This window comes from Poecilia formosa, unplaced genomic scaffold (genome assembly GCF_000485575.1).
Source record: "Poecilia formosa unplaced genomic scaffold, Poecilia_formosa-5.1.2 Scaffold39, whole genome shotgun sequence".
NCBI lineage: Eukaryota > Metazoa > Chordata > Actinopteri > Cyprinodontiformes > Poeciliidae > Poecilia > Poecilia formosa.
Genome location: NW_006799978.1, coordinates 2,027,489 through 2,053,988, shown reverse-complemented (window position 1 = coordinate 2,053,988; position 26,500 = coordinate 2,027,489). Strand labels below are relative to the sequence as shown.

The 26,500-nt window shown below is 37.7% G+C and overlaps 1 protein-coding gene across 1 annotated transcript; it reads left to right on the top strand.

Annotated features, from left to right (window-relative positions):
* Positions 1-1,093: 1,093 nt before the first annotated feature.
* glrbb (glycine receptor, beta b) lies at positions 1,094-26,295 on the top strand. The gene is made up of 10 exons (XM_007551042.2): positions 1,094-1,467; positions 5,017-5,155; positions 7,507-7,613; positions 11,285-11,352; positions 14,230-14,456; positions 16,377-16,459; positions 16,625-16,765; positions 17,971-18,123; positions 23,495-23,787; positions 25,259-26,295. The coding sequence occupies exons 2-10, from the start codon at positions 5,034-5,036 to the stop codon at positions 25,550-25,552; spliced, it is 1,488 nt and encodes a 495-aa protein (XP_007551104.1). The 5' UTR covers positions 1,094-1,467; positions 5,017-5,033; the 3' UTR covers positions 25,553-26,295.
* The last annotated feature ends 205 nt before the right edge of the window (positions 26,296-26,500 follow it).

Below are 26,500 nucleotides of genomic sequence, written 5' to 3'. Positions count from 1 at the left end.
TATTTTTTTATTTTTTTCCCCCAGCAGTTTCAGTGAGCTGAAATTTCTTTAGATGTTTCCACAGATATAAAACTCTGCTCAGCACAGAATGCTCTTCAGTTTGAACAAATATTAATTTTATATCGCATAAAAGTGCTGTGTAGTACATGATCCATGAAATGACTTTATACACAATATCTTTTCACTAACAGAATGTAAAAATCAATAGTATGAAAATGTTAGGTGAATGCTTTTTATTTTTAGAATGATTTGATCTCTTGCCAAAAACTCTACCTTAAAAAAAATAAAGGATAGTAAGTCATCAGTGCATCTATTCTTTATAGTGTAGTTACTTGGAGGGCAATTATATCCCTAAATAACATCTCTCCTCTAACTCGGACATGTAATTTAATGGACAGACTAAGGACTCAGAGGACTTCCGTATCGCAACAGACAGCGTTTTACATGTAGAAAAAGAAATCTGTTTTAGTTTCTTTTTACCATGGTACTTTACTATAAGGAAGAAAGTACTTGCTTTAATCACTCTTCCATAAAGGCAAGGTTGCTAAAACGGGCAACTAATGTTTGCGCTGCAGACAGATTCACTGCCACCAAATTCACAATTTGATTTTATTTCGGGGTATCAGCTGAAATAAAATGTTTTTAATATTTTTATATATTTAGTTATGGAAACATGTGAAAGCCATTTATTATATTTTATAAATATAAAATATATTTTATATTTATTCACTACTCTGTGATAGTCTATCACGTAAAATCCCAATAAAATACAGTAAAGTGTGTGGTGGGGTTCAAAGGGTATGAATACTAGTGCAATACAGCGTGATTTAATTTTGTGCCACACTTTCATCTATCTGACGATATTAGGTCATACATTTTCTGAAACTGAATTCATTTATTGTCTCATTTTAATCCTATAAATCCGATCTGCTAACTGGAATAGGGTTGAATCCATGTTCTCGGAGACATGTTCATTCCGTGGGTCTGATCACGTCCGTGGATTTCTCACAGAAGCTGCTACAGATAGTGAAGCGTCACGTGTGTGACAGCATCTCCCTCAGCTGGCGTCACGCAGCCGCCGACTAGGAGGCGGGGAAGCGGCTGTCCGTGGTGCTGATGGCAGTGATGCGCTCCAGCTACACGCTGCCGCTACTGCGCATGTTGCATGACAGGTACACGCAAGCCTCCATCTTGGGCATCCCGAGCTGAGGCGAAAGGGCAGCAGCCATATACACTCTGATTCCAAAATAACAATAAGCGGGGGAAATAAACACAAAAATTGGCAAATTGCCGAGATGTAACTTTTCTTCCCTGAAAATATCCGCTCAACAATTTGCTTCTCAGAGGTGAGCGGAGAACAGGATGGGAAAGAAAATCAGCGACTGGTCTGCGAGGCTCTGATAGGGTTTTATTTTTTTAACAGTCAGCTGTTCTGGATTTATCTTTGACAAGAGGAAAACCAGAACGGTAAGTGGAGCTGTGCATGTTCAGTGATTAACAGATAACATGTTTTTTATATGCTCATAGCATGACGTGACATCACACCATCGCCTTCACATGCATTGGCATCTTCTTCCTGCGACCCCCCGTCATGGTGGTCGCTGTTTGCTGTTTAGTTCCCACTCCTGTCTGTGTCCCCCCCCCCCCCCCCGATGCTCAGAGCGTCAGCCTCCTACTTTTCTCTTGTTAGAAAAGGGCTGGAGGCGATGAGCAGCTACAGGTTGGGATAGCTCCGGGTTGCTTTTTTTTTTTTTACCTTTGTTGCATGTCGATATGAGCAGAAGACAGGCCTTTGGTCACAAAGACCTTTGTGCATTAGAATGTTCCAAACGAGGATTTTGTAATTGCAAATGTTATGAAAGATATTTATTTGATTTTAGATACAAAAAAAAAAAAATCACTGGTAAATTATTTTGAACATTTACAGGTTCATGTTCCAAATACCAAATCGAAATTTCATGAACAATTCAAAAATTAACAATTAAAAAGCAATTTTGTATTTTTCTTATTTTAAAATGTTGAAAATGTCTTATTATGTGCAATAATCTGTAACCAAATGTTGAAAAGTCAAGTTCAACTGGGAAAAGAGACCAAAGCTCTCAGACTTAGCCATAATATCAACATTTAGCCTTGGCAGAAAAAGGGTTAATTGCATTTATGTTTTAAGACTGTGGATATCTGGACCTGAACAACCTGAGTTGGACATGACAGTTGTGCCATTGGGCAAGGAATGTGAGTCACTGTGTGACACAACCTCTGTCTGTTTAAAATTGCTAGTAGTAAACAGAGCTGGTTAAGCCTAAGTCTGCTGCATGGCCATGGTTGAGTGAAGTATTTTAAATCAAGTCATATTTCTGTTGGGATGTATTCATATGTCCATGTTGAACGTAAAAATACAGAGGTGCCCTTTTTAGCACTGTCCCAGCTTGGGGTCTTCATGTTTGGGGTGGTCATGATGTTCTCATCCCCTTTCTCATTAGTTCTCTGCCTTCATCAAACCAGCCAAAAGATTGATGTCAGGTTAACGGGAGATCCTAAATTGTCCTTATGTGTATTATTGTGTTTCTCTGACGGATTAGTGACATGACCAGCATGTCACTAACCCGCTGGCCACTGAATGAGTGCTGACGTTATATGGATAAGTAGGAAGAAACATTGGACAGGTATTTTCTAAATAACCGTTAGACACAAATGTGTGGATGAATGGTTGTTTGCCTTGCATCCCGAGTTTTCCCTGTGATTGGCTGGAGAGCTTCCACTTTCTTCCTCTCCTCATATCTATTAAAAACTGGAACAGGCCTATGACAACAAAAGAATGGAAAATAGCAATCCACTAAAACTGTGTGTTTTACCAAGTTGTTTTTGCCAGTGTATTAATAGCTTCTAGTAGTTCAAGTCAAACTAATTTATCATTGAACGTAACACACTTTTCGGGACTCACAGACAGTGGTATTTACAACCGTTTGAAATAGTTAGCTTAAAAACCGACCCAAATCTTCTCCCTCCTGATGTGTTGATCAAATTGCAGACTTTTCCACAATTCACACCACTTAATTTATATAATTATGTTATAAGTAGCATTTCCGCTAACACCGAAAAAGCCTCAAAAACGTACAAAGACTAGATGCTAACAAGTTAGCAACATGTTAGGCAACATAATGGCGGGGCATTTTCTACATGATTACAAATGGTTAGACACGTACCTTTTCCGTAATGCAATATTTTATATCTTTCTAATCATGCTTACTTCTAAAGTTTATAAACCTCAATATTCTTACTTTATGAAAAGTGTTAGCAGCAAATCCACGATTACACCGAGGGCTGCCAGTCCCTCTGATTGACGGCTGCAATCCATTACTACAATATTTCTTCATTAAAAGTTACACAATAAAATAACAACATTGGTTTTCACCCTTGTCTGTTTATGCAGCTGACCGCACAGCATCCTGTGACAATTTTTTAAGGTGAAATCAAGTGAAAGCGATGCTAATGGGCTAACAGTTGTCTGTTTTTTGGCAGGCTTTACAAGAGTGCATAAGTTGTTTTGAGAAGTGGGTGGAGTTCTGGAAAGTGTGACGTCACATGTGAAAGGTCACAGGCTCCGCCCACAAGAAGATAAAAAATACCTATAATTCAAATAAACTATAATAAAAGTATACTAAATAAATAAAATAATCATAACACTGAAATAAAAAATTAGGACAAAAACACAATACTCAATTTAAGAAAAAACACTCAATTAAGACATCCTCATGACGTTATCACGTGACTCCCTCTCGGAGCTTTGTTCTGAACCGGTGAATGTTTGACAATGAAAACTACAAGCTAGCCAGGATGGATATGACACCTGAGGCAGGAACACGAACCGCGTCAGTTTGTGGTGAAACCAGAAAGTAAGTCATGTCGGGTGTGAATGCGTGTCCTTGCATGGAGACACGGACTTTACTGTACTTTTGTTGATCTGTGGAGGTGAAACTTTTCGTCAAGTCAAACATTGACTTGCTGCTGCCACCCAGCATTTGACTGATAATGTAGTTGGCCAGAAACTAACTACATTATTAGTTAGTTTCTAACTAATAATGTAGTTATTAGTTAGAAATAACTAACTAATTAGTTATTTCTAACTAATAACTAGTTAGAAATAACTAGTTATTAGTTATAACTAGTTATAACTAATAACTAGTTATAACTAGTTTCATTGTTGTATTTTATCTGCCTGATAAAGTGTTGTTTACTTCATATGGTCAACAGGAAATGTTTGCATTTAGAGCAAAGAAACTCAACAGATTTAAGACAAACATTTCTCCAACATAAACTAATAATCCATGTGCAGGCCAGGAGCAGACAGGGAGCTAAATAGCCAAGGCATCGAGGAGGAAAGAGTATGTCTCTGTCTAGACACTAAACTGCCTCAGTTAATATACAGGCTGGCTGGCAGAGTGTGTATTTGGGGTTGGAGGCGAGACTGCTGGCTTTACTGTTTGTCTCTAGTGTCGCTATGCAATAAAAGGGCACAGTTTTCTAATACAGGGCATGAATCATACAGGTACCAGTTTGTTCTCTGATTAATGGCTTCTGTAAAGGAAAAATGCACCGTGCATGCATGAGAGCATTTCTGCTCATCATAAGATCCTACCCATATACCATCTATTTAGCATAAAGTGAGCTTTATCTCACTACAACAAATATAAATCAAAGCAAATTTCAAAGAAGTTTAATGCAATATATTTTCTTCTGGCTGCAGTTTTTCTTACTTATGCTTGTCAGATATGAATGTGTGTGATCTGAAAAGATAAAGTCTATGTATCATTTAAATCTCATCATAAATGTGTGTAATAACAATGAATTGATTCATTCAAAAAAAGAAAAGCAAAGGAAACCAGGAAAATACATCCAGTTAGGACAAGTAACTCCTAACCTAACGTGAAAATAACATTATAATATTTTAAGTCATATTCCTGCCTGAACAATTTTTAATCCGTCTTCTCTGTACTTAAATTGCTTTATCCTCCACAGGCCACACTCACACCAGAATGGTGATGAAGAAGCTTGCCATCTTCCTCTTAGTCCTCTCTCTTTGTCTAGAGGGAGGATCTGCTAAAGAGAAAGGAACTAAGAAGGGAAAAAAGAAAGGGAAGCAGGTTTACTGTCCATCGTAAGTACAAGATAAACACCACATCTATTATACTGTGCAGGGTAACATCCTCCATACACACTGTTTTACCAGACAGAAACAAGGGTGTGTTTCACTGGGTTCGAAACACAAATATTATTGGGGATGTATGTGTGTGTGAGCCTTTATTTATAGTCTTCACCACGTGAAAAAGGTGTAAAATTGGTCAGCCATGGGAAAATTGCTCATTATCATGCCACTTATGCCGATGATGAGTGCATATAAACTTCTGACTTAAAATGTAAATCCTTTTGCACACCAATATTTTCTAGAAAGCTCATTTTAATTCAGTATATTCAAATTAAATATAATTATAATTCAGTTCAGCAGAACACAGTAAATTATTTTTCATAAAATTCTTGATTGAGAAGTAACATTTATAAATCTTTTATCTATTGTGTTATTAAACAGTCTACTGAAAATGTTAAAAAGTAATTTAAGAGGCAATATATCAATTATATGTTATTTATAATTTATCATTAATATAGATTAGATAAAAGAATCATGACTTTAGGTATGCTTCATTTATTAAACATTGAGAATATTTGTCAATCATCACGGTGGGGATTAAATGTAGAAAATGCAACAATTTAAGTGTTAAAATTAAAGCAAATAAAAACTCATCTTTACATTGGATTGTCCAAACAGTTAGAATTCCCATGACTCAGTTTACCCCAAGTCTATCCCAAACACACTATGCTTTAGTTCTTGTTGATTGGGTTGTACTGAAATTGGCCCCAGGTTTGAACCTGGCCTGAGGTTTTTCTGCATGGAGTTTGCATGTTCTGCTCATGAATGTATCGGTTCTCTCTGAATGCTCTGGATTTCCCCCACAGTTCAAAACTTTTAGGTTGATTGGTCTCTCTGAATTGCCTTTAGGAGTGAGGTTGTGCGGACATAGTTGTTTGTCTGTGTTGCACTGGCGACCTGTTCAGGGTGTACCCACCCTGTAACCCTTTAACTGCTGGAGAAAGTCACCCGTGTCCCCCCCTCCAACTCTGTACAGACAAGCAGATATAGATTTAGATAGATGGATGGGTTTGATAAATTCTACTGGTTTCATTTTATCAGCATATCAGACTATTTTAAGGCATTATTCATTATTCATCTGCATTCCAAAGAAAGAAACAGGCTTTCTTGAAATCTAAGAAATGTGCATTCAAAATCCAAACTCAAAGAAATCTGATTTAGATCTTATTGATAAATTACAGACATGATGAATAGTCTCTGAACAGAATCTCTTACTCCTTTGGCATATCCATTTTTCTTTTCACAGAGAAACTGCTCTGTCTGTTCCCTTAAATGGTAACAATTGGATCCACACTGAGGCTTCCTGAAATGAGGAGTAAACTGTTTGATGTGGTTCATGCGCTGGCATGTGCAAGCTGCGTGACATATTTTGTGTTTAATGCTGTGGATGCCACTGTGGATCAAGAAAACCACTTGGTTCTAGCTAAGCTCTGGTGCTTGAGGCTGTCAGAAGAGCTGGTTAAAGCAGAAAGGGGAGAAAGGGAGGTTTTGTGGGTGGGAATTGTGTGTTTCACTTTGATCAAGGAAACAGCATAACATACACACTGTAGATCATTCCTGTGAAAGACTTTGAATCATCCTCAGAGCATAAAGTTTACTTCTTGATATGTAAAGTGCTTTTGAGAGGGGTAAATTCTTTGCCACCCATGAAGAGGCTTTTCTCCTGTCTCCCCTGCCAGATCCTGCTCAGTCTTTGTTTTTGTCACTTAGTTCTGTAATATTTAAGATGTAGAAACAGAATATATTTGGCTGGATGTCAATGAAATCCCCTGCCTTGCTTGAGTGCTCACATTTAGGAGACTCTGTTTTTGCTACTTTTGGTTTAAGGTGGTTGAAAAGAAAATTCTCAAGTTGGTTAGGATAGAAATAGGAAAAAAAAGTATGGCATTATGATCTTTAAAATAAATGAAAATTGATGTTAGGAATATTGCATGTATCAAAGTAGTGGGAGGACTGATTTGGTGGCAAATCAGTTTATTGAGTATTTGTTGTAAAAGCCCTGATTATTCCTATTTGTCCCAGATGATCACAAAACACCATCCATCAATCCAAGGCTATGTCAGGGTCTGGGAACAACTCAGAATAACAGCAGATCCCATTTTTAAACATTGCTTCACTCTAACATTTGTTGGGTGGTCCAAATTTTAAAAGCCAATTTAATCCCAAAGTGGTTCCTCTCTCGGCATGTAGTTTAATCAAAAAGTACACAAAGCGGCTACAAGTGGGCGCGCTGTCCATTTGTGTTGTTCATCTGCCAGGAATTTGACCTGCTAAACTTCCCTCTCCGCCTTCTTTGTTTGCAGACAGCTGTCGTCTGAGGATCTGGCTCGAGTCCCTGCAAACTCAACCAGTAACATCTTGAACAGGTTACTGATCAGCTACGATCCCAGAATAAGACCCAACTTCAAAGGCAAGTCCTGTCACATCTATAACCAGCCTGCTTTGGATTTTATTTACAATTTCACTGAGTTCTTGGTATGCTAATTACAAATATGCACATTCAGTTTGTTTGTATATAGTTCTGTTGGAAGTATCTTAAAAATGTAAAGGAACAGAGAAAGTCCTGTTTCTGTTTTGTAAATGTACAATGTCCCACACATACCAGAAATGCTCAATTGGATTGCGTTCTGGGGAGTTTAAGAGCAAATTCAGAACCTCAACTTGTGGTTGTGATCCTTAAAACATTGCTTGATAACTGTTGCTTTAAAATTATGATGCATTATACCAAGACACTTTCTTCTGTTGGTGCTTTTGGTGGTGAACAACCAAACTGGTCTACTGGGTATTCTGAGATCCTTCTGTCAACAAACAGCATTGAATGGGTGGGTTTATGTATTTCCAGGCACATATTGCCATTTTATAGCACAATCAAGGAGGCTTGATTGTGCTATCTTTCAGTTGTTATAAAAATGGTGTATATATCAAACATGACTTAAAAGAAATTTGAGTTTGTAAGTTCACACCTTGAAACTGGGCCTCTGTGTCTTTAAAAATCTCCTACTCTTTCTGATTTTACATAATATCCCATTTTACTATAATAGTCCTTTAAATGCTCAGCAGTTTGAGCTTCAGTAGCTCATCTGGGTCAGAATCAGATCGGTCGTCCTTCGCTCCAGATATCAATCAGTTAGCCTTGTTTGTGTCTGATGCTGTTTCTAGCTCCCCAGTGTTTCAGTCTTGAATCACTTTTGATTGAAACTGATGAACACAGATCAGGTACCTCACCAGAGCTGCAGTTTCAGAGATGCTCTCACCTGATCATCCGGTCATCAGGATTTGGCCATTTCCAAATTCACTCAGATCCGTATGTCTGCCAATTTATTCTACTTCTAACTCTCCTGCCTTTGGCAATCATTTTAGTTATTTTTTTATGTTTTATTCTTTGAAATACCAGATTTTCCTCATAGCTTAATTTTTTTTGTCTCAGGAATAAGAAGCACAGTAAAATTACTCCTAGATGGGAGTAGTAATGCAACTAGTTACCAACCACTTCTGCCAAAAGGTGTTAAACACATTTTTTTTCACTTAACCTGTCAGTGGTCATAATGCTGTGCTTGATTAGTTTACATTTATATTGAGAGTTGGAGACCTCAAAGTTACAGTTAGAAAACATAAGTATTCTGTTTCTAAATAGATGATCTGTGTGGGAATTGGAGCTAAAGTGAACCCTTTAATCCTAATGTGTGCCAGTTTTAGTTTCAGTTCTTACTCAACAGGAAGCAGCTGTCTCCAGTGTTTATATTCTACAGTTCATATCACAGAGACGCTTTACCCTGCTTCACCCTCCCAGACACGGCTATAAGAACAAGACAGGAGTGACTATTGACTGTTTCGTCTATCTGACTGATGGTTTTGTCATTCTTCAGGTGGATTGCAAATAGTTTCCATTCTCTGGCATTTGGCAGACCTGAATCTGAGGCTGTTTTTGATATGTAGCGAGCAGACGGTCTCCCTCCCTGAACGCCTCTAACTAGTCCAGCAGCCAGACATCTGCTCTTGATTTCAGAGCTGAAAGCTCCCTGTCCATTAACAGCCATGTCTTAATCTCCCACATTAATATCTAAGCTGCACATTGGGCATTGCTTTGTCAGCGGCTTTAAAATGGCGAGCTGCTTTTACATATCCTATGGAGAATATGTGAGGAAACACAAAATGTGTTTTATGGAATATTAATTAGCTCGGTTTGTTTAATAAATGCAAGATAGATATGAGCGCTGCGCCGCCTCCGCTTTATGTGCATTCATTTTAGGGAAAAGTTTGTTCTTTGACGCATCCAGTGAACACCTCAAAAGAAATTATTTATTCAAAGCTGGGTGAGGAGTCAGCGTTTATGAGAAGTTTTATTAGTTTATGCAAAACGGTAAAGCAGAGCGAGATGCCAGCCCAAACATTCGCAGGTTTAGTGTCACAAACAGATGGGTGGCTCATGCAAATAGATTTTTATTTGTTTTTTATTGTTTAGTCTTCCACCTTGTCAGACAGGAAACTACCTAAAAATCTGAAGCAATACTTTTAGGTGTAAAATCAAAAAAAGGGATTTATTTCTCAACATTATAACAACATTAAAGAAAGTGTATGTCAATAAATTAGAGTATTCTTGATCAGTTTTTTTTTTTTGACTCAGGAATTCAAATTAAAATCTGAGAGTTATATTTCAAACATTTATTTCTGCCAATTCACTTAAGTTTAGTGCCTTAGAAAGCTGTAATAGTTCATAGAACCAATAAAACACTCGGGGAATACTGCTGACCTCACAATTGTCCAACAACACAACTGATACCTTCAAAAAAGAAGCTAAGGTTGTTGCTGAAGAAGCTGGCTGCTCACAGAGCACTTTATTCAAGGATATTAATGGAAAATTGTGTGGAAGCAAAAAGTAAGACAGGGAAAGGTGCTCAATACATGGATAACCACAATCTTAAGAGGACTGGAAAGCAAAGCTCTTTGAGGAGCTTGGACTGCAGCTGGACTCTGTGCTTTAAGAGTTGAGACACACAGATACTTGAAGTCACTCCTGAACCACATGGCCCCATTTGGACCTGGTATCAACATGTGTTTTTTTTCTTTTAGAACTGCGGATTCCAGTAAGTAAAACTTTTATCTAAAAATATATATATTTGAAGTATATCATATAGCTGTTTAAGTGCTTTAGATGAGTAGACCGCAAAGGACTTTGCTGCTTGAGTCGAGTCTCAAGTGACATCACTTGAGATGTGATGTTCAGGGTCAGTGTTTGGTCTTTCATTGTCACTCGGCACAGCTTATGTTCATATTTAGATTAATACAAGCGAGTGTCCCAGGCAGCCTGTGAAGGACGAAAAACATCATCAATATGTACTAAGTGCTTCCACATCTGTATTGACCACGTCAGATGATTGGATGACTCAGGATGTTAGTGAGGAAACATCAGGAGAACCTGACGTGGGCTAAGGACAAAAAAATAACAAAATAACAAAATCCTCCTTTCAAATGAAAATACATGTATAGAGGATAAGGAAGGAGTTTCCTCCCTCAGTGATGGTTCGTGGAGCCGTGTTGTCTGCTGCGGTTTATCAAATCCAAACTCAGCTCAGCTGGGAACCTGGAAATTTCAGAGTACTTCAAGCTTGATTCTGCTGAAAAGCTTGACAGCGCTGCTGATTTCATTTTGCAGAAGAGGTTGGTACTGGCCCACACAGCCAAGAATAACAATGCCTGCTTTAGTCACCATGGTTTCACTGTGATTGGCCAGCAAAGTGGCCTGAGCTAAACTTTATAGAGAATCTGTGAAGTATTTTCGATAGAACCATAGGCTGATCGCCTCTGCACTGATGCACTTATTCATGCAAAAGGAGCCCAGCCCAAGTGTTTAGAGCATCTACATTAAGTTGTTTAATACAGACACTGGTCTTCTGTATGTAATGAACCTGTTTAATTGAATTAGAAGTTAAAGTTTTCAAACTAAATCACAAAACTTTTTGATGACATTCAAATTTTTTGAGTTGTATCTGAACGCATGGTGCTTCAGTCATACTTCCAACCAGCAGTGATCAAAGATGACACTTAATGTTAAAATGTCTTCTTCTGTCTTTCTGAATCCAGGGATTCCTGTGGAGGACAGAGTGAACATTTTTATCAACAGCTTTGGCTCAATTCAGGAAACAACCATGGTGAGAGAATCCGTTCTGCTTCCGCTGTAGTCAGATTATGATGATTATGATCCATACTTCTGCTGGTCAACAAGAGGCTTTAAAACTACTCTAATGTGGATGTCTAAGGAAGAATGAAGAAAGAAGTGATTCCTGACATGTTTTAGAACCGTTAGAAATAAATCATGATTGAAAAGGCAAGTTTTCAAGCCTCATTAATCTGATGGCTTAATTGCAGATAAAGAAGTGCAGTTTGAATGCTAACCACCAGATTAAACTCAAGGACGCTGCAGGGCCGACTTCTGAACAGTCAGAAACGTGTAAGAACGCTTTCTACATTCAAGAAGGTCACCTGATTTTTATGATTTCTTAAAGCTGCTGGCAGAAAAGCAGTGCTTATTTATAAGATTATTTAAAACTTGGCAGCTCAGTAACGTACAGTATCTCCCATTTGACTCAGTTCTGTCATGTATAATTTAGAGAATATTTGAAAAGTTCTTCCTTCGTGTTTCTTAAAGAATTTCTTTTAATCTCACATGCAGTTTTAGAAATTTAGTATTATGGAGATGAAGTTTTATAGATGACTGCAGGGAGAGAAAACACAGGTGCATCCTGAACAGTAGTCTTTTGTGAGATGTGATGTGCAAGTCTTGCATTCCTGCACATTTTGATATTAACATCAGTGATAGATTGCATGCAAGCTTTCCTGATTGTCATTGATGGTTTCCTTGTCTGGCAAAGAGGATGTAAAACAGGAAGAAAGAACAATAAAGTCAGGAACGGGAGGAGACATGTCGATGCAATGTGTTTTATCACAAGGCTCAATGTGATAAAACATATTTATTGTGAGCATCTCACTAAGAATAAGGTGTGAGGTATAAGCCAAAGTGCCCCAATCTACTAAATTTACAAATAATTCAATATTTGGTTACAAATGTGATTCAAAATTACAAATAGATGCACAAACTTGATAAATGAGAGGGGCAGGAAACAAGATATTATATGTTCTACCTGCTCATTTTCAAACAATTTGTGCAAATTTGGAATGTCTCTTTGTTATATTATTCTTTTCGTGGATTTGTTGAATTTGGCAATAGTTACGGAGTAAGACTAGTAATAAGAAGACTGAGCAGAGAGGAATAATGTAACAGAAAATGTGAAAACATTTTCGCATTTCATGGGAAAAAGCCATGAAAATCAAAGCAACATAAGGGAGAATCTACCCAAAGCAAGATGAGGGGAAGACGAAAAAAGAAAAGGACAGGTGTTGGAAATAGGAACATGAGCCAAGAAAATGGCAACGAAGGAAAATGAGGCAGAAGTCCCAAAGGTCTTCTCTCTCTCCGCCGAGTTTCCCAAAGACGCTGAAAGTTAAGAAGGTTTGAAACGATTCATGGAGGAGAAAGAAACAACAGCTGGTCACCTCTGCCCCCTCAATTTATCACTCTGTGGGGTGTTTGATCTCTGAAAGCCATCCCTCATCATTTACACCTTCCTCAGGCTAACACGCAGCACACGTCTGCAGTATTTAACGCACCAATTTTCACTTGAAGATTGTGTACACCTCTGTAGAAAATGATGTTGCTGTTGAGACAGAATAAATTGCAGCTATGTTTTTACTGCCTCCCAGCTTGAGTTTTCCTTGCTGATTACAACACACAGCCGTGTTAAATCTCCCTGGAATCGAATGTCGCACTGGCAGCTTGATACCGAGCCAGAAGGAAGATATATTTCCTTGTCTGGTTTTCAGGAAGGATAAGGTGTGGGAATTGGCTTGCATCTCAGACAGGGAAAAAAATCCAACAGAGGCTGTTTGTGGAACTGGACAGACACTGGAGACTAAAATTAGGGCGGTGCACAAATGACAGCCTGCTTTCTAAATGTGGAGCAAAAGGACCTCAGGCTTTCATTGTAATGTTGAAGATTAACGGCTAGTCAGGCTGCATATATTAAAACTGCAGTATAAAACTTAAAAATACTTTTTTGCACATTTGTTAAATTCAATAAATCTGTTGGATTTGATAAATCCAACAGATTTATTTTTTATCTGCTGTTTATCTGCTGTCATTGGTGGCCATACTAACTAGCCTTAGCATTTATGACGGGCTCCACGATCAGAAGGAAGTTGTATCACAGCAGAAAGCATGTACACAAGCTTGATTGACATTGCTAAGACCCTCCTCCCGCCACCGATTGGTTGTTTCTAGTTAGCACTGGGAGACAACATAGTGACAATATTGATAAATATGTAAAAAATGTTTTGTAAAAGTGCTTTATAAAACTTGACTTCATCAACAAGTGATAATGAAATAATTTAAAGAAAAGTAATATGTTTATATTTTAAATGCATATTTTTTACCAATATGTTGGAAGTTCTATGAAATTTTGACATTTCATCCATCTTCACCTTCAAAACAGCCTAATTTAGCACAAGACCAGCAGGAATGTGGAGATTTCATCATTAACTCCTTAATGGCGTCAGCAGTGTCGGTGTCCTGATAACATCTGACCTCTGGGCTTTGCAGCTTTTTACGTGTCATTATGTTTGAGTTTCAGTCGTAAAAACTCGCTTTGCTTCTTGGCTTGTTTTAGTTGTGCTACAGATAAAATTTAATAGCAGATAACAATCAGAAGAAGGTATTTTAAAAAAAATCAAATACTACAAATAATTGTTTAAAATGTTTTTATTTCAAGATTAACAAACCTCTGTGCATTGTCACAGTCGTTAAGCTGTTAAACACCTTCTTGTTCAAAACGTCAGAGCAAATGTTCCAATTTTCTGATGTGGAAAAGTGACTCATTAGCTGAGCTACGTGTCTGAAAGTAACCAGCCTTTGTCCAGAAGTATTTATTTGAAATGCAGCCATGTTTGAACTTGTCTGGCGTCAAACCCGACAGGATTACAGGGTGAACATCTTCCTGCGGCAGCGTTGGAATGACCCCAGGCTCAAGTTACCACAGGACTTCAAGTCAGACTCGCTCACTGTTGATCCCAAGATGTTCAAATGTCTCTGGAAGCCTGACTTGTTCTTCGCTAATGAGAAAAGTGCAAACTTTCACGATGTGACCCAAGAGAACATCCTCCTCTTCATCTTCCGTAACGGAGATGTCCTCATTAGTATGAGGTACTTTTACTTACTGATTTACTTGTCTGTTTGTTACATTTCATTTTTACAATATTTTTCAAAAAGCCTTTTACAAAAAATACATCCGTAAACCAATGTCTTTTATTTTTCTGTTATATCTGGATCTGGAGGACCCAGAAACCAAAACAACTGTTGAAAATCATGACATTTGTTTGGTGTTTAAAGAGACCTGTGATGTAATGCCAAAGTTTACACTAGTTTTATACAACCAAGGTGTGTATGTACAGGTCCTTCTAAAAAATTAGCATATTGTGATGAAGTTCATTATTTTCCATAATGTAATGATAAAAATTAAACTCTCATATATTTTAGATTCATTGCACACCAACTGAAATATTTCTGGTCTTTTATTGTTTTAATACCAATGATTTTGGCAAACAGCTCATGAAAACCCAAAATCCATGTCTCAAAAAATTAGCATATCATGAAAAGGTTCTCTGAACGAGCAAGTAACCTCATCATCTGAATCAACAAAGTAACACCTGCAAAAGATTCCTGAGGCTTTTAAAAACTCCCAGCTTGGTTCATTACTCAAAACCGCAATCATGGGTCAGATTGCCGACCTGACTGCTGTCCAGAAGGCCATCATTGACACGCTCAAGCAAGAGGGTAAGACACAGAAAGAAATTTCTGAACGAATAGGCTGTTCCCAGAGTATCAAGGCACCTCAATGGGAAGGAAAAAGTGTGGCAGAAAACGCTGCACAATGAGAAGAGGTGACCAGACCCTGAGGAAGATTGTGGAGAAGGGCCGATTCTAGACCTGCGGAAGCAGTGGACTGAGTCTGGAGTAGAAACATCCAGAGCCACTGTGCACAGGCGTGTGCAGGAAATGGGCTACAGGTGCCGCATTCCCCAGGTCAAAGGTCAAGCCACTTTTGAACCAGAGACAGCGGCAGAAGCGGCTGACCTAGGCTACAGAGAAGCAGCACTGGACTGTTGCTCAGTGGTCCAACGTACTTTTTTCGGATGAAAGAAAATGTTGCATGTCATTCAGAAATCAAGGTGCCAGAGTCTGGAGGAAGACTGGGGAGAAGGAAATGCCAAAATGCCAGAAGTCCAGTGTCCAGTACCCACAGTCAGTGATGGTCTGGGGAGCCATGTCAGCTGCTGGTGTTGGTCCACTGTGTTTTATCAACACAGTGGACCAACTGTGTTGGTCCACTGTGTTGGAGCAGCTATCAGGAGATTTTGGAGCAGCTATCAGGAGATGTTGGAGCACTTCATGCTTCCATCTGCTGAAAAACTTTATGGAGATGAAGATTTCATTTTTCAGCACAACTTGGCACCTGCTCACAGGGCCAAAACCACTGGTATTACTGACCATGGTGTTACTGTGCTCAATTGGCCTGCCAACTCTCCTGACCTGAACCCCATAGAGAATCTGTGGGATATTGTGAAGAGAAAGTTGAGAGATGCAAGACCCAAAACTCTGGATGAGCTTAAAGCCGCTAACGGAGCATCCTGGGCCTCCATGGCACCTCAGCAGAGCCACAGGCTGATTGCCTCCATGCCACGCCACATTGAAGGCTGCAAAAGGATTCCTGACCAAGTATTGAATGCATAACTTAACATAATTATTTGAAGGTTAACTTTTTTGGTATTAAAACACTTTTCTTTTATTGGTCGGATGAAATATGCTAATGTTTTGAGACAGGGATTTTGGGTTTTCATGAGCTGTATGCCAAAATCATTGGTATTAAAACAATAAAAGACCAGAAATATTTAAGTTGGTGTGCAATGAATCTAAAATATATGACAGTTTAATTTTTATCATTACATTATGGAAAATAATGAACTTTATCACAATATGCTAATTTTTTGAGAAGGACCTGTAGATATTCAGAGAAGCAGACAAAGCTCATCAAACTAAAATCTGCTGCTTTTCATCTCCATCCAGGTTGTCCATCACTCTTTCTTGCCCGTTGGATCTGACCTTGTTTCCAATGGATACGCAGAGGTGTAAAATGCAACTTGAAAGCTGTATGTTTAGAAAAATACCTTATGATGTTACTTCCTATAGCCTGCAAGCACTTAGATCACTCAAATAGATATTGTTAGTTCTTATAGATAGACTTGTATTGTATTTTTTAACATGCATCTGTATGTTTTCATATCTGTGTGTTTGTCGTTAATTTGATTTTTTAGTTGGGTACACAACAGATGACCTGCAGTTCATGTGGCAGACAGGAGACCCTGTCCAAATGGATGCTATTGCTCTTCCACAGTTTGACATCAGACAAGAAGACATTGATTATGGAAACTGCACCAAATTCTATGAAGGAACAGGTGATGGATTTATATTAACAAAGTGTTTTTCATATACAAAGAAAGAGAGAAAGCAAGTGCTGTCTGTAAACATATTCATCTGAGATCTGTAAGTTACAAATGTCAGATTTGTCTGATTGAATAGAATTCAATTCAATAAATTCCATATAGAAATGAAACTGAAAGGTGCTGCCACAAACCCTTTATTTGATTTTTTTTTGTTTGTTTTTTGCTTGTCTTGGCCTGATTCTCACCTGTTTTTCAGGTGAGAATCATATATGTCATGTTAATGGTAGAACAAAACTGGAAATGATTATCATGGTCTCAGTATTTTATGTCTGAAAAACCTGGAGTTTTTAATGGTTTGTAGCCTTAAAGAGTCTCTGAACAAAGAAAACCCTTTATAGCATAAAATTTGTGGAAGCAAAGTCATAATCTAAAGCTAATTGAATCATTTTTGCTACTTGTGTCTCATTTCAGATGATATTTTTGTTCAGTCAATAGATCAGCAAGTTGTGGCTTTGCCTTTGCTGCTAGAAGCATTGATTTTCTTCTGAATATTGAAAATACAGGGCGAGAAAACAACTCAGCTTCAATAAATTAATCCTTTTTTTTTAAAGTGATGCGCCAGTTTATCGTCCATTGCATGTGAGGCTGAATTTTCTTACTGATCTACTGACAAGCACTGCTCCTGTTGATTCAGGTTTTTACCTGGTTACCATGGCTACCTATAATGATTGTCTCTGCGTTCAGCTGGTTTGAACATGCTTCATGACACTGTCAGGCGTTATATAAAAGATGGAGAGAATCCTGAGTTTTTAAAACATTATTCAGCTCAGCCATTCCCCCTGGACCGACCAGAGGGTCTCTTGCAGTCATCCTCGTAGCTCCTGGGTTAAAAGACAGATAAATTAGAAGATTTGAGTCAGCTTGTCCCTTTTAATGACTAATGTACATTTAATGGATAGAATAGTTTGTAATGCTGTGTATTATTTACACAATTGGATCTTTTTAAAGTTAGAAATGTCAAAATGGACTAAAATTGTGATTTAATTTACAGATATGTCCCATTATGAAAGCTGTCAGTTTTTATGTAAGGATGACCTTTATTTTCTGAGGTCCCAGTCTGAATGATACTCTCTGCCTCCCTTCACTGTTTACTATGCATTTTTAAATCATTTAAATGAAGTCCTCGTGAGGTTTGAGTTTTCTTCTTCCTCATGCAGGGTATTACACTTGTGTAGAGGTTATCTTCACCCTACGGAGACAAGTTGGCTTCTACATGATGGGTGTTTATGCCCCTACGCTGCTCATAGTGGTCCTTTCCTGGCTGTCTTTCTGGATCAACCCTGATGCGAGTGCTGCAAGGGTTCCTTTGGGTAAGACTCATTTTACCAACTATAACATATTCCACTGCTATTTACAAGGACATAAACACTGTAAGCACCCTTCCTGCTCTTTTAGCTAGTGTTGCTGCAGTGAGAAGGCATTCACAGGGCCACCTCAGTAATAAATCATCCAAAAGACATATCTGTTTCTTTAATTTGGTGTAAAAAAAATAAAGCATATTATAGAAACTCATAAAACATAGGAGGCATTATGTTTTTAAGCACTTATTTTTGTCAGTGGTGAGGATTATTGCTTACAGCTGAGAAAAACTCGCATTTTAGTTTATCAGAATACTAGAATATTACATAAGACCAATGAAAATGTACTTTTAGTAAATAATTGTGGTGGTGTAGCTTAAGTAATCATGGGAAGATGAATGAATGACCTTGTTAAAAAAGTAAAGTTTGTTCTGATTTTAGAGAATCTGGACTTCCTTTGCACTAGCTGTAGTCATCAAACCTAAACAGGAAATGCTCCCTATATGCAATGACTCAATATGAAATTAATTTAACTTTTTGAATTTTATTACTGATACAAATCAACTTTTTGATGAGATTTGCCCATATATTCTGAATGAGTTTACTGTTCAAATCTTCATTTAAGAGGAATGTTATGAAGAGAATCAGACACATAAACAGAAAGCACTCTAAAGGTTTCAGGGATTACTCACATTGAAACCTCCAATCATTCCCATCATGACATCATCAGTCACTTTGACACCGTGAAGGACTTTGCGTGTGAAGCACAGCTCCCTGTCCAGAGTTTGTGCTGAATAATAAATCGCTAAATGTGGCTGTCATTGACAGCTGGGGCCCACTCAGTGATGCATTTATCTAGAGTAGTCCTAAAAACAAATGATTTCATATCTGAAGTGCAATGACTATCGTTATTTATTTATTTGTCAGGATGGATTTAAATAAATAAATTATTATTTTTTTCTTTGGCTTTTGACACTGCTTGAGGTGTTGGCTTTAACATTTTGTTGCTTTGTTTTTGGTTTTATGTCTGGTAAATGACAGCCAGGATTTTCTATGCTTTGTGCTAAACTTAAATTAAGATACATTTTAATACTGAATCCAAAAAAAAGAGCAGTGACCAGGATGATGGAGGATACAAGCAAAAAGTAGTTAGATTTCAACTGAATTCTTCAGGATTTTTTGGGCATTCACCTGTTTTTAAAATGAAATCAATAATTTCTCAGTTTTGACTTATCAGCACTTCAAATTGTTTGTGTAAATCAGAAACCTCCTGGCGCCAAAAGTCAGTTCATCCGGAGAATCCTCTGGCTCTTGGATCAAATACATAACTTGGCTTTGCTTGTGTGATAAATTCTAAGCATTTTCCTTTTTTTTTTTCTCATCTTGAAAATATCTTGAGGGAAGCAAAGTGTGTGGGCCTCCTCTACATGATTTGACTAATAAGATCGAAACATATACTGAAAGCAACTTTTACACAAAGAAAATAATTAAATACACATTCTGTTCTTGAATTTAAGAAGACAATCAATTGGTGACCTTTTTCACATTTTCATCTAAACCGTCTGCTGAAGTCTTGTTAGAAAGGTGTGAAATATTTTGTGCACATAGGAGAGCAAATGAGTTTCATTTTGTTATTGTATCAAACTGTCAAATCTAACCATTTTTGATATGTAATCATGTAGGTTCATGATGCAACCCCATATAACACAGATCAAAGACTAAACAGGTTAATCTTAAAATACTAAGATAAACAAGACATAGCTTTGATCACTCCAGAGCAAACAATTCTGACTGTTTTTGCTTTATAAACAGTACAAGTAAACAGTGAACTAATGGAAAATGTGTATTTGACAAGTGTTTTCAACTCAGGTTTGGACCTCTGCAGTTTGGGTTTCAGAAACCCCCCAAAAAACATGTACAGTACAAATATAATTACGGCAGCCATGAAAATGTAAAAAAAAAATGTATTTGCACAAATTAAATGTAATTAACAGAATTTTTAATGTTTAATTTAATATTTGTGTCAATGCTATTTTTTTTATTAAAGTCAAAAAAGAAAAAGATGAAATCACAGCAGTATACACTTTAAAAGCAAAGAATTAAAACATCATAAACTTCATTTAAGTACAAAAGACAAATATATTTTGAGAGAACATAGGATAAAAGTATAAAACAATTTAAGAGTTTAAAGATTAACAATTACACTCTCCTGTTATGGAGTTTTAAAGACAGGTTTAGATACATTCATGGGAATAAGTTGCTGGAGTCTTAATGGATTCTGCAAATTATTGTAGAACTAGAGTGAAGGATAAAAAAAACCTTTTGCATTAAGTTCTGATGAGTATATATATATATAAAAAAAAAAAAAATTCCCCTCTCACCCTCCGTGGGTGGTCTCTTTCATCCTCTGAGCTCGGGTCCTCTACCAGAGGCCTGGGAGCTTGAGGGTTCTGCGCAGTATCTTGGCTGTGCCTAGAACTGCACATTTCTGGACTGAAATGCTGACTGTATAGCTCAGTGGGTAAGACACCAGTCTACCACCCGGGAGACCGGGGTTCGAATCCAGGCTGGTGCAAGTTACAACAGTGCAATTGAGCTATGCAGTGTGGGTCCCTAGGCAAGACCCTTGGAGCTATATAGCCTACCTCATACCATGAGAGACATTGATAAGCACGACATGCCGGCTCAGACGTCGCCCGGCCAAACAAGGTCTGCGTCAGGTGCTGGGGAACCAGAGCACCTTGATGAAAAATGGGCTACTGGAACAAGACGGAAATATATATATATATATATATATATATAGTTTTTTTATTTAAGTTAAGCTAAATCTAATTTTATTAGCATTTTGAGACACAGGAAGTGTTTCCAGGAATTTTCTGTTTGTAAAGCAGGCTGGCCTGCGGAGTTTGAGATATGCTTCCTCACACATGGTCCTATCTTTCCAAAATACATCCACTATAGGCTGGCACTAGATATAAAAGACATATTTACTCCTCTTCCACACCATAACCCACATATAATAAGTCCATATCACTCTCACATGTCAGTATCACCCTCATATATTATTGCCTATTACCCTTGTGTGTGTGCACAGGACTGCCTGGATAAGAAAATCCATTGTTATCCCACCTCATTCATCCACTGCCTCCTTTTTGCTCCATCTTCATTCCAGCTGTTTATCACCACTTTCATTCCATCATCACTTCAACCCTTCCTGGCGGCCTGCTCTGAATATGATGGCTCCAGGTCAGTCAGCACCCAGGTGTGTTTGTGAGTTTGCATTCCTGCTCATTTTTGTGTCAAATTATATGCACAAAGAGGACAAACTTACTAGATCCTGTCTAAATATGTCTAAAAATTCTTAAACTTGCCTGTACTGGGGCAAGATAAGAATACACTGTAAAAATGTCGAAAAATCCAAACCTTGGGTGAGGTTTTTGGCCATTATTCATAATTCTTCACCCACTAACACAGCTTGTTTTTCATTTATGATGGTGCGACAAAACATATCTGTCATTACACCCAAATAATATGTTGAAATCGTTGATTAACGGTTGTCATGGAGATTTGGTGACATCATGGTGCCTCTTTCTGCTCCAGTTCTCCAACAGTGAACCATGCATCTAACAGTAATTTTGTTAAACACTGTTATCTTTTCCTACACTGAATGAATTTAATCAAATTAAACAATGGATTTCTTTTCATTTTTGAGTGTGGGAGTATGTTGGATCAATTAACAATGAATTTGTTTTGAGACATTTTTTCAGCATCTTTTCTGGGGGTGTCCACATCTATGTGTCTGTCCGACCTTTTCTGCAAGCTTCTCTTTGGTTGAATGATCTTAATTAAGTCTGAGAGCAGCATCTATTAATCATTTGAATGTATTAAAAGTCACTGTAAGGCACATTAGCAGCAAAAAGTGAGATGTTAAGAAAAGAAGTCTGCAGAGCCTTTCATTGACGTTGGAATAACCTCTTAACGTTGGTCGTAATTGCTGTTTCCACTTCGGCCCAGAAGATTTGCTGCTATTTAGGGGAGATCACTAACCTGTAATGATGTAAGCTTTGAGAGATAAAAACTCTTTGGAATTACGTACTCATTAGAGGCTGTCTGTGCTTTTAACAAAAGGAAACAAATCAGCTTTGAATGCTGATTTCAGCAATGTTCTCAGAAACCTTTTGTACCCGTTTGATTACAGCTTTTTGTGCTGACAGGATGGACATTTTTAATTTTCCTTCACAGATAACTGGCTACAAATGGTTCCTGAGTGGAAACAAACAGCAAGTCTCTATAATTTTAGTTGTCTTATTTTATGTTATAACAATGGGAGCATTTATTCTTTAATACTTTGCATCTGAAGAGCCAGTCGTTCCTGGAATCTTTAAAAGATGTCTTGATTAATTGTTCTCCAGATTTTTGGAAGCGTTTCTGTAGATTTTTTACATTTTGTTAGATTTTCTGTCGAGTGGTTGTATCACAGCTGATTATAGAGCTTGTGCAAAAAAAATGAAAGGGGAAGTCAAAGACAGGAGTATGAGGCCTAAAAAATGATCAGTGATGAACAGTTATCTGACTGTAATGTCTTTAAGAAATACAGAAAGTGCAGCAAATGCATGACAAAGTACCTGAGAAATGCATTATCCATCCTCTGATTCACTCATTTTGTGGATCTGTGAAAAAGTACTTTCTCCCTTACAGATTTCCTCTAGTTTTTGCTTTTTTACAGTCAGATATTTAACCATTGCAAAAATGTCCATATCAGATGATAACTACAGTTGTTTTTTAATGAAAAGCTACTATCTACTATCTAAGCTTACTGGCAGGTTGTGCCACCTTTAGTATTTGGAGTATCTACATTTTTTACATCATTGCAGAGGAATGTTGACTCACTGATCTTTGCAGAATTGTTTTAAATCAGGCACACTGGAATGTTTTTGACCCCCAATGCTCTACATGATGCAGCAGCCTCTTAGATGTACGTCTGCTGTTTGACCAAATCACTGTTTCTTTAGCAATCCAAAGATGGACCTGCTTGTATACTTTAGATTATTGCATTTGAAGTGCTCTGATTGTGAAAAGCTTTTGTCTGCTGGTCATCAGTGGGGTGAAAGTCACAGTGTCCTGCTGCGTCATGGTAGGATCTGTGTCCTCTGTCACATCACTGTTGAAACAACTGTTTCCTTTTTCAGTGAATGGTGGCAGGATTTTACAACATATTTCCAGGCATTGTTTGTCCATGTTGATATGAATAAATATTTGTTCATATTGTTGCTATCCAGTACATCATAATAATGTAGCTTTTGTCTTCCTTCTAAAGAGAGTTATTCTTCATTGTCATGCACATTTCTGACTGACAAGGTCATCTGTGCTCCCCGGTATGCAGGGATCCTCTCGGTGCTCTCCCTGTCTTCTGAATGCACCTCGTTAGCTTCAGAGCTGCCCAAAGTGTCCTACGTCAAGGCTATCGACATCTGGCTCATTGCATGCCTGCTGTTCGGCTTCGCCTCGCTGGTGGAGTACGCTGTGGTTCAAGTGATGCTCAACAGTCCAAAGCACATTGAGGCGGAGAAGGCCAAGATAGCTTCCAAGGAGAAGGCTGCAAGGAAGAGTCCTGGTGTGAGGAACAACACCATCAACGGGACCGGAGGGACGCCTCTGCACGTCAGCACCTTACACGTTAGTGACTGGCTTTGATACCATAAGAGAGTGTGTTAGGAAAGCATTAAGATATAGCCACAAACATTTTTTGTTTTTAAACTCTAGAATTAAGGCTTTTTCTAAGGCTTTTAATTTGAAAGTCTGAAGTTGTGTTTTTTTGACTTGTGAGATCTTGAAGTGATTGGTAATTATAATTTTATGTACATTTTTGCAGAAATCAAAATCTTCAAAATTAATTGTGCAAACTACAAAACCTGAAATACCCTGTGTTAGAGCTCTTTCCATTTTAATATCAAATTTCATGCAGACGCCCACACTCAGTAACATACAGTCAAATGAAGCCCAGACTGCAGATCCAACACCTTCAAGCTGTTTTGCTGCAAAGATCAAATCTAAATGCAAATCAGGAAAATATATTCATTAAAATGTTTTTGTCCCAATGCAAATAACTGTGGGGTCAGAGTTCAGCTTGAACATTTGTAGCTGTTTCCTTAGAAATCCACAACATTGATATACAGAAATAATTTTACATCAGGGTCTGAGTCGCAGCGTTACTCCTTTGAGGTTTAAATCTGTTTTCTCATCAAAAGGAAATTAAAATAACAAAGCTTTAATTATTTTAATGACTTCAGTCTGATTAGATCCTGTCCACCCTGCAGGCCATCAGCAAAGCAAAACAGGATTTCTTTCAGGTGACCTCAACCTAAAAAACAGTGGGTAAAATAGCATTTTACAGGGGTTAAAAGACCCCTCTGATTAGGTAATGTTATGGAGAACAAAGGAATTCTCTTTGTTGACTCCAAACATTCATGTTCTCTTAAAATAGCAGCAGGTGATTTATCAGTGGGAGATTTGTCCAAGTTTCCTGATCAAGCGGCTCGTTTTACTACATTCTCAAAGTGTTTGCAGTCGAGTCAAAACATTTTTAAAAGCATCAGATAAATGATTCCTTCAGTTTCTGGAACAATGCGGTATGGATGTTGGATAATAGCTGGAGTTTATACACAGACTATTGTGCAGTTGGCAAATGCTAGCCCAACATTTAGTTATACCAATTAATTCACATATTTATTAGAACAAATGTATAATTGTACCTATTACGAGTAAACTTTTCAGAATCACATGTTAAATAAACTGACCAACTAAATAAACTGAGGGCTTGTCATGGAGTCACTAACCACTAACTTGTTTTTTTTTACATTGAAGTCACAAAAACTTCTGCCTCCATCTATCGCCTGCCATTTGTTGCATCTTTTGTTGCTATAGCAACGTGATGTGGAAATGGTTAAAACAGCTTTCTTTACTGGTGATGGAAATTCGGAGTTTGACTTGTAATTCTGCAGTAGTGAGTTGTCCAGATGGTTCTTTTTCAGCAGTTGTTTCATAACTAGTTTTCTCCTGTTATGTTTCAGAGAAAAATTTAAAAAGAGCAAAATCTGTATATCATAGCAACAAAATGTTTATCTTTTTGTCTCTTGCTGTCTCTCAGGTGGGTGAGACCCGCTGTAAAAAGGTGTGCACATCCAAATCAGACCTGCGGACCAATGACTTCAGCATCGTGGGATCTCTCCCACGGGACTTTGAGCTGTCAAACTTTGACTGCTACGGGAAACCGATTGACACCGGCTCTGCTCTCGGTAAATCCCAGGCAAAGAACAAGAAACCACCTCCCCCAAAACCAGTCATCCCCTCCGCTGCCAAAAGAGTCGACCTGTACTCCAGAGCCCTGTTCCCTTTCTCCTTCCTCTTCTTTAATGTGATTTACTGGTCCATATACTTGTGATTATCTGGAATTATTATCCCACTGCTATAGTTTCATGAGTTCTTTATCGACTGGCTTGTATAAAAAAAGGCTTGCGTTTCCAACTGAGAAGTGAGAAATGGGAACCTTGCCCCTACAGAACTGGTGCTGTGAAGGAAGTAAAAATACTATTTCAGTGCAGTTTCTATATAAGATATAATTTTTTTTAAAAGAAAGATAAAGAATCTTACAATTAAATGCTTTATGCATTTAGTTATACTTAAAGGAAGATTGCTGAAATAAAATAGTCATGGTGAAACAGAAAATTTTAAAGAGGGGAACTGAAACTTCAAAGATGATTTGCTAATCACTGTTTTATTTCAGTTTTATTTCTTTTGCCTTGTTTGTGTAAAGTTTATTGGTTAAAGCATTTTATTTTAGCTTCATTGCAAAGTGTTACATTGTAATTACCTTGCATGTTATAAATACTGCATGTATATGAAGAGAAAATCTAAAAAGATATATCAAATGTTTATGAAATATTAATATTCCAATTATTTACTTTTGAGAAGATTTGTGGATATGTGAAGCACTCTTTCCTGCCAGATGGTCATGTGACACTGCCACTCCTACAACTAATACAACACTTGACTCATCCAAACTGTAGCCTGTGTAAACAGGTCACTACTGAGCTGTGACCGTATATTTGTGAAATTTTCAAGCAAAGAAAATAAATGATCAAATGACTTTCCACCATTTGATGTTATCAAAAATAAGGACAAGAAGCGTGTCTGTGGGTCTCATTATTTATTAACCAATAAATCATTTTAGAACACCTTACACTGGTACAGGTAGGGAAGACAATGTACTTTACTTCAGAAAAAAATAGAAACTTATTGTGACCAAACGATGCCAAAAACACAAGTATCCATTAGCTCCTGCTGTAGTGCTGAGATGGTTTTGTATTAATACATATTGAGGTATATTTAG